Genomic DNA, 8,192 nt, shown 5'->3' on the forward strand with positions numbered 1-8,192 from the left:
TTAAGCGAATATATAAACCGAAGCTTCAAGGATTCCAAAAAAGATTCCTGAATGTACACCACAATAAAAGCACTGACATTAAAAAAAAAAATATATATGCAACAACCACACAAAAGAGGAAAAGGGCTCTATTATCAAATACAGGGTGGCTGATGAATTTAATTTTTTCAGTGTATGGAATTCATTTTTCTTTTATTCATGTTAAAGCTGATGCATGTGCGGCATCTTACCAAAAAAGTTGCTGGAGAGTTGAGACAAGCATAGCCGCAATTGTTTCTCGAATTGATTGCCTTAGTTCATTCAAATTTGTTGGTTTTGCTTTGTAGACTTCCTGTTTGCAATAACCCCACAAGAAAAAGTCAGGTGGAGTAAGGTCAGGCGACCTGGGTGGCCAACGGAATGTGGAGTTTCTGGATATCAGCTTATTGGGAAATTTTCGTCGCAATTCTGTCATAACAGGTTGGGCCATGTGAGGAGCTGCATCATCTTGCTGAAACCGCACAGAGTTGAAAGAAATTCTCATTCGGCGGAAACTGCACACCACACTGTGACACGAAGTGGATGCAATTCCGTCTCATGGAGTATCTGTGGGTTGGAAGCACTCCATATTCGACAATTTTGTTTGTTTATGTTGCCGTTTAAATCGAAATGGGCCTCGTCAGACATGAAAAGACAGTTCAACATGTTTCCATCCTCTTCCACCATTTGAAGCATCTTCTGGCAAAATTCCAAGCGAATCGGCAAGTCTGCAGCGTTCAGTTTGTTGGCCATTTGAATTTTATATGGGAATAAGTCCAAATCTTTGTGCATAATTGACTGTAATGACTGTCTGCTTACACCCATTTGAGCAGATAAGCTTCTTGTCGAAACACGTGGATTGTTTTGTATGGCAGCAGCTACAGCAGCGATTGTTTCCTCCGTTCGAACTGAAGGGTTTCGATGGTAAGGTCTTCTGTTGACTGTCCCATGCTCGGCAAAATTGTTTACAAGTCTCATTATGGTCCATCTGCTCGGAGGATTGCCGCCAAACGTGCGCCTATACTCTCTTTGAACCGAAACTACGGACTCCAGTGCGTGATAGCGGCGGACAATCCAAATTCTTGTTTCAGTGTCCCAGTTATCCATTTTTGTTAAATGTAAAAGTCAATCTGCAAAATAAAAAAAATTAACCAGATTCATTAAATAGAAAAAAAGTTATTTAATTTTTTTTTGGTAGCGGCTTTCATCAGCCACCCTGTATACATACCTACAAAATACCGTTATGCTGAATGTAGTGTCAACTTTTTTTATGACAGATGAAAACCTTGAGCCTACCCACTACTTTTCGTGGCGATAATTGCAACGTATTAATATAATAATTGACTATTTAATAATAAAGAAAGTTTTAATTACTTATACATGCTGTTTCCGCGCAACGGCGTATTTATTAAATTTCTTCTTTTTTTACTAATAACCTAGAAATATGTTATATGTATGTAGTACGTGATTTTTCTTGTGCCAGGTTTGTATACAAAATGTGGCGCAGGAGCAAGGGTAAAAAACAGAGGACTTAAACAATTGTGGGGTCATAGCTGTGTAATCAATAATAGCATGAGATATCAGTAAATTGTACGAGTACTTCTTCATTAAAATTTTTAACGAAAAAAAAAAATTATAATAAAATAATTAAATAAATTGCAATAAAAAATTGTGTATATAAAGAATAATTTAATATTCGGCATACAAACTTTGAAGCAGCATATCTAAATTAATATTGTGATAAGTGTGTCTCCGCAATTGCACAATAGCTGCTTTAAACAATAATAACAACACTAGCAATTTCAAGCAGAGTTATGCCACATAACTGTATTCATCACCCGAGTTGGGAGTACGTTCTATGTACTGTTTGTCGATCAGCGATTCGATGCATTTTTTTATCATTGAAATACTCGGTGTAAAGCTCACTCTCGACTGTGATAAAATCTACATGGGTGGGAAGATATTTACGCATTAGCATACAAGAAACATAAATGAAAATGAAAAAGAACGGCTTCTCACCTCTTGTATAAGCGCATTGTGCTTCAGAACTTTGCGAGATTTCATGATACGCACAATGGCCGCCTGCAGATAAAGCTTTCTGTCCTCGTCAACTGCACTGATGGTGTGTTCGATTTGCTGCAATACAAACAAATACAAATTATATATATAGTATTTCGTTTTAACAGTGATTTTTTTTTGTTTTTGCCCACCTCTTGTTGTGTTTCCTTTTGCATAGCAGATGTTATTTTGAATTTTGTTCTCTTGTTCGAATAATCGAAATTCAATTCGATTTTCGTATTGCCCTCTAGGCTTTCTGAACTCGCATTGAGCAATTTCGATTCAAGTAGCGATTGTAAATGTTTCTGAAACGTTTCACTGTTCAATTGCAGGGTGCTTTGTATGTCCTTGCAGGTAAGCGAGTCACAGGATTCAAATAACAACAACATGGCCATTTGATAGGTTTGCATTGTAACTATGTAAGTTTTCTTCAGATAGCCCAGCTTCAGTTCGCCATGACACATATGATGTAGCCATGTCAATTTGCGACCATTAAACGATTTGTGATAGAAGGCTTCGAACTGCACAATAAATAATATGTGTAATATTTTAGGTTATAAATTTGAGGTTATAAGGCAAAAAATAATTTGTGCAATATTTTAGGTTATAAGTAAATACATAAATTTCGGTTGAACGGAGTTCATAATACACTACACAGCTGCATTTTTCAGAGCATAAAGAGTATAAAAAGCCTTTTAACTTGATTTCGTTTGAACAATTTGTATGGCAGCTATATGTTATTGTAGTCCGATATGAACACGATGCTCGGAGATTGTAGCTTTGTTTAAGACTACAGTTTGTGCTAAATATCATGAAGATACCTTATCAAATAAAAAAGTTTTCCATACAAGAACTTGATTTTAAACGATCAGTTTGTATGGCAGCTATATGCTATAGTAGACCGATCTGAATAATTTGTTCGGAGATTATAGCGTTGTCTTAGATAATAATCTATGCAAAATTTAGTGAAGATATTTTATCAAATAAAAAAGTTTTCCATACAAAAACTTAATTTTAACCAATCTCTTTGTATGGGAGCTATAAGCCATAGTGGACCGATCTGAATAATTTCATCGGAGAATATAGCTTTATCTTACAAAATAGTGTATACAAAATATAGTAAAGATATTTTATCAAATAAAAAAGTTTTTCATATAGAAACTTAATTTTAACCGATCAGTTTGTATGGCAGCTATATGCTATAGTGATCAAATATCAGCGATACCAACAAATTAGCTGATATTTGTTTTAAAAATGGAGTACGCAAACTTTCAGATCGATATCTCGAAAACTGAATGACTAATTCACATATATACACACAGAGAGACGGACAGACTGACGGCAAAAGTAATGCATATATCCTGCTCAGCTATAAATATGCAACAAATATTGTGTGACTTACCATTCTGATAGATTTTTCAAATTCCTGCGGCACTGCAAAGGGTATCACTACTTGCGTTGGTCCCAATGGCCATGCGCCAGCTTGAAGCACTTTGATGGATAAATTAATGCCTAAAATTTGAAGGTTGTACATGTACTTGTAATTTCAAACAATATATCGCATATGTTTACCTAAATCAATATTTTCCTGTTTTAAATGATTATTAAATTTGTTATTCAAGTCCACCGAGAGCGAAATATCCGTAAACATGCGATGCAGTTTGTTTGTGAATTCATAACCACAAGCTTGCTGCAAAATTGAATACATATTTGAATATTGAATCATTACAATTAAGTATAAAGTGCGGTTTACCTTTAATCTATTGATCATAGCTTCCTCCGCATCCATGCTTTGAGATTGCTCGTGAATAAGTCTGAAAGTGTTCGTACATATAATGTCAACTTCTGTGTTGACACGCTTTTGTGTACTCACCTTTTTGCTAACAGTCTGCTATAGAATTTTTGATAGACATCTTTATCTTCGATGTATTTAAAAATTGTTATATTGTTGGTGAGTTTTTGATCAATTTCCGCCTCGGTTGTCTTGGATTTCTTCAGCAACGTATCACAGTACTTGGCAACATATTCGGCACTTCTACAAGGTTGCCGGTCGCCTGGTCGACGGTTGATGATACTCGCGCAAGCTTTATCCAAAGCACTCAAAAACAACGAATCATTTTCAAACACATCAGCAATTAGTTCATGAAACTTTTGATGCACTTTTAACATATTTTCCACAAATTGTATATGTATATTTTCACCAGAAAGTGTAGAGATAGTTTCTAGCCCCTCATTTTTAATGTGATCCAAAAATGTATGTATTAGCTGCGATTTCAAATTGTCTGCTATCGGTTTCAGTATTTTGTACATATTCCGCAGATCCTTGCGTTTCTCTTGTGATACCATATCCTTGCATTCAGAATAAATAAAATCAAGACGCCGATTAACAAACCGATCCTCGCATTGTTTACGTAGTCTCCACATTGAACTGCGAAAAAGAAAAAATATCTAATTAGACACCGTAAAATATTTAGAAAAATAGTATATTACGTTGCATGCAGAAATTTCTTCGCACGTTTAGTTTCTTCTTCCAATATCTTGATAACCTCTTCCATGTATTGACTGACAGTACAAGTTTTCAATAGCTTTGCTGCTTCGTTATCATAGTAATCCGCACTTGCCATAACTAATGGAAACTCGACTAATTCTTGATACAATTTAAGTTGTCCAGTTCTTTTATAGCCTCGAACTTGCACGAAACTGTGTACCACGCCATTTATTACTTTAACGCGATTAGGTGTGATTTCAGGGCTTCCACAACGATCCGCCTTAATGTCTTCCAAAATATGTTTGACCAGATCGTCACTTAAATTCTTTATCATGTAGATGTGCCAAATATCCAGACCTAATTCACCGATTTCCATTTGCTCCATCGTATCCGAAGACAAATTGCCATATACCACTTCAGCGTCAGAGATTTTTTGCTTCTTAATATGCTGCTGATTTAGGTAACTATAAAGCGAAATTATAACATAATTATAATTTTTTTTATACTCGCATATCGCATCGATTACTTACGAATACAGATTGTCTAGGTATTTGACACCTTGACTATATTCGGTCCACGCATCATAGTAACGTTGCAGCAGATCTGGTTCACCGTTAACACTTGACGTACTGCATGGACCGGGCGCCACTCTTGTTGCTAACATATTCTGAACATGGTTCTCTAAAAATTGTTTCGTCTCATTATACAGTCGATCGGCGTAAGGTTCTGGATGCGCCACACACAAAGTATAAACATCACTGAAAACAGTTTATAAACAATTAACAGATTTTTGTTATGTATGTATGCAATGAATTGCTTACCTAAATCTGGTACTCCAGTCTGAACGGTTAACATTGCCCAGTGTTATGACCGCTTCAGCAGTACTTCTGAGATTTGGCCAAATTTCATTGAAATCTACACTCTTTGGGGTCAAGGACATGCTGGCTGCTTGCAATTAAACGCAACTGCAACAAATAGTGGAAAGCAGACAGAATGAGCAATGAGTTTGCCAAAAATCGAGTGTCAGGGCAGTGTGCGTGTTAGGTGGTGGTGCGCAGGCAGTGCTGGCGTTGTACAGGAAAAGTCGTGAAATCAGCTGCCGTGATGCAACAGTGAATTGTTTGGAATTCTTTAAAACACTTTTAGCACATTTTACACACCGATTGAATATAGATATTTCTGTAATAACTTTGCGTGATATGTATTTATAATCAACTAAAAATTACCTGCACAACTTTGCTCCGTAATGATAAACGTCCTCTTCTAAACTTCTTCTTCAGCTCACATTCACAATGGGTTATATATGCAAACTTACTTATTTAACTTTTTATAAGGAATTATGAATATTTTCATATTTTTCAAGCCGTATAAAAAGTTAAATTAAAACTAAAAAATAAAATTGAAATAGACGCATTTTTAAGCAAATATTTAATAAATGCTTAAAACCTTTCTACCAAAAAGCTTCTAGGTACTATTTTTTGTAATAGATTTTCTATTGTGCAAATAATTTAAAGTTTCACATTTGACATATCTGGCATCATTAATTGTTGTTGTGTCACAAAACTTACTACATATTTTGTTAAAACTCTACTTCTTATTTGTTACAATTTCAAAATTCGCGGAATTTCTTAAATTAAAATTAAAGGATTGTATTATTTACTTATCTTCAGAATGACACTACAAATTTGTAGTTATCAAGGTTGTTATACGCAACGTTTTCCTTGTAGTTCAATTACATTCTTCCAGTTACCAACCGATGAACCACGACGTACACATTGGATACTAAATAGTGGAAATAAACAGCTGCTTAACCTTAAGAATAGCCAAAAACGATACTTCTGTGAAATTCACTTTAATAAAAAGGATATAAAAGCACGTTTTTATAGAAAACTTTTGTATAAGAATGCAGTCCCTATGCCATATATGAGTGAAGATGTTTCTACACCAATCACAAATACAAATACCATACAGTTTACGGAGTTCGAGGTAGTAAGAGATTACCAAAGCGAAGTTAAAGGAACAGATGAAGACAATTTGTATCAGGAACTCGAAATAAAGTAATTTAACATTTTTATGTTTATATCAACAAATTATAAATTATGAAACTTCTCTACTAATTTAGGGAAGGAGAATACGAAGCTGAAAATGAAGATGATGCACAGATTATGTCAACAAATGACGACTCCGTTTTATATGATGATTGCAACGAGGATGACATACAGGAAAACAAGCTATTGACTGAAGAATTGCTGGACATACCAGAAACTATATCTAATCTCACTGAAGTAGTACCCACAAAAGAGTCAATGTATATTGATAGTAATGGTTTTGTCGGCACATCGGTTGCTGACGGTGCGGCGTCGACTTCTTGCATTTCGCCGTCAGCTTCACCCACTACAGAAGTCATTTACAGTACAGACTCGCAAAATGCTTATACTTGTACTACAAATGAAAGTATTGTCGCTGATGCTGAATTAACTACGGATTTAGTGTTAAATAATGATAAAGAAAGTTATGACGATTTAAATGAGACCACAGTGTCAGATAAATCCTACGAATCCGATAAACATTTTGCGTTATCACTTGTGTATTATTTCCAAAGATTAAATGCTAAAAAGAAAGCGCAAGCTAAAATTGACATACTAACATATTTAGTAGCGCTCGAGCAGGATACAAATTCGTAATGGGATTTATCTATATCCTTCATAATTCAAAATCCTTGTAGATGTATTTATAATATGGCATGAAATAGTTGAGGTATGATGTTTTTTTCTATATTCTTAGTAGTTTGTATTATAAAAAAAAACGAAATTAAATCGTGTAAAATAAGCGAATAATAAAGTGATACTAAAACGGAATTTGCTTTAACGCTCTTTAAGTATAGCTACTCAATTAAACGAACACAAAAAGTTGGTTTTGAGACTAAATTTTATTTGCAACTTTTTTTATATAATTTATTTACTTATTTAATATATATATATTTTTGTTTTCAAAAAAGTTGCCAAGTGAACTACGCTAAGTATTGTTCAATATGTATAACAGATGATTCCTACATTAAGCATACTCGTCTATAGAAAAATACAACAAGAATATTTTGAATGTTATACAATAGCTTTTGCTAATTTAATAGTTGAGTTCAATAGTAATTATATAAAACTTAATATAAAATTACATTGCAAATAATTCATGCATATGCAGTTACATTTGTGTATGTACAGTTTACTTATTTTGAATTAAATTGTTTTGTATTAAAAAAATCGAAGCGAGACATAAATAATCACTCTGCGGTTATTATATATTGGAATATCACTTTTTGTTGCAAACACATACATATAGTATTATTTATATGTTTGTATGTGTTGTGCATAAGATAAAATATTTTTGTTGTTAAAAAAATCAATGATATGAGGAACGTAATATACATATTCATGATATATTCATGAATTACAAAATATATATATATTTTCACCACTCTTATTTCATTGCATATTTGTACATTTTCTCTAAAACTGCATATCTTAGCATATGCGCTGACTATTTTATTGGAATAGTTTTTTTTCTTTGTTAGTGCAAAACAACAATGTGAGTCTATGTGATGGGCCTTGCTACTTTGTTTTTATTCCTACTT

The 8,192-nt window shown here is 33.9% G+C and overlaps 2 protein-coding genes across 4 annotated transcripts; one reads left to right on the forward strand and one right to left on the reverse strand.

The window, feature by feature from the left end:
- Positions 1-1,687: 1,687 nt before the first annotated feature.
- On the reverse strand, positions 1,688-5,922 carry LOC105222159 (cullin-2). Of its 3 annotated transcripts, none has more exons than XM_011199368.4 (11): positions 5,791-5,922; positions 5,386-5,529; positions 5,095-5,322; positions 4,567-5,028; positions 3,950-4,504; positions 3,830-3,890; positions 3,649-3,766; positions 3,479-3,588; positions 2,229-2,597; positions 2,038-2,154; positions 1,688-1,962 (listed from the first exon to the last, which is right to left on the reverse strand). In XM_011199368.4, exons 2-11 carry the CDS (start codon positions 5,502-5,504, stop codon positions 1,831-1,833), a joined length of 2,271 nt encoding a protein of 756 aa, XP_011197670.2. In that variant the 5' UTR covers positions 5,505-5,529; positions 5,791-5,922; the 3' UTR covers positions 1,688-1,830. The 3 variants fall into 3 exon arrangements, with proteins under 3 accessions (XP_011197670.2, XP_011197669.2, XP_011197668.2); XM_011199367.4 differs by having other exon boundaries at positions 5,386-5,703; positions 5,791-5,902; XM_011199366.4 differs by having other exon boundaries at positions 5,386-5,809.
- A 184-nt stretch (positions 5,923-6,106) lies between these two features.
- On the forward strand, positions 6,107-7,422 carry LOC105222160 (uncharacterized). Its single transcript, XM_011199370.4, has 2 exons — positions 6,107-6,621; positions 6,687-7,422. The coding sequence occupies exons 1-2, from the start codon at positions 6,236-6,238 to the stop codon at positions 7,246-7,248; spliced, it is 948 nt and encodes a 315-aa protein (XP_011197672.2). The 5' UTR covers positions 6,107-6,235; the 3' UTR covers positions 7,249-7,422.
- The last annotated feature ends 770 nt before the right edge of the window (positions 7,423-8,192 follow it).

Source organism: Bactrocera dorsalis, chromosome 1 (assembly GCF_023373825.1).
Source record: "Bactrocera dorsalis isolate Fly_Bdor chromosome 1, ASM2337382v1, whole genome shotgun sequence".
Classification (NCBI taxonomy): Eukaryota; Metazoa; Arthropoda; class Insecta; order Diptera; family Tephritidae; genus Bactrocera; species Bactrocera dorsalis.

Excerpts from the sequence above, each read along its gene's own strand:
- LOC105222159 (XM_011199368.4), bottom strand. The coding sequence starts at position 5,504 with ATGTCCTTGACCCCAAAGAGTGTAGATTTCAATGAAATTTGGCCAAAT. Across the intron at positions 3,891-3,949 it reads AGCAGACTGTTAGCAAAAAG|ACTTATTCACGAGCAATCTC; the intron begins GTGAGTACACAA and ends GAACACTTTCAG. Across the intron at positions 2,598-3,478 it reads TTGAAAAATCTATCAGAATG|TTCGAAGCCTTCTATCACAA; the intron begins GTAAGTCACACA and ends TTTATTGTGCAG.
- LOC105222160 (XM_011199370.4), top strand. The coding sequence starts at position 6,236 with ATGACACTACAAATTTGTAGTTATCAAGGTTGTTATACGCAACGTTTT. Across the intron at positions 6,622-6,686 it reads TATCAGGAACTCGAAATAAA|GGAAGGAGAATACGAAGCTG; the intron begins GTAATTTAACAT and ends CTACTAATTTAG.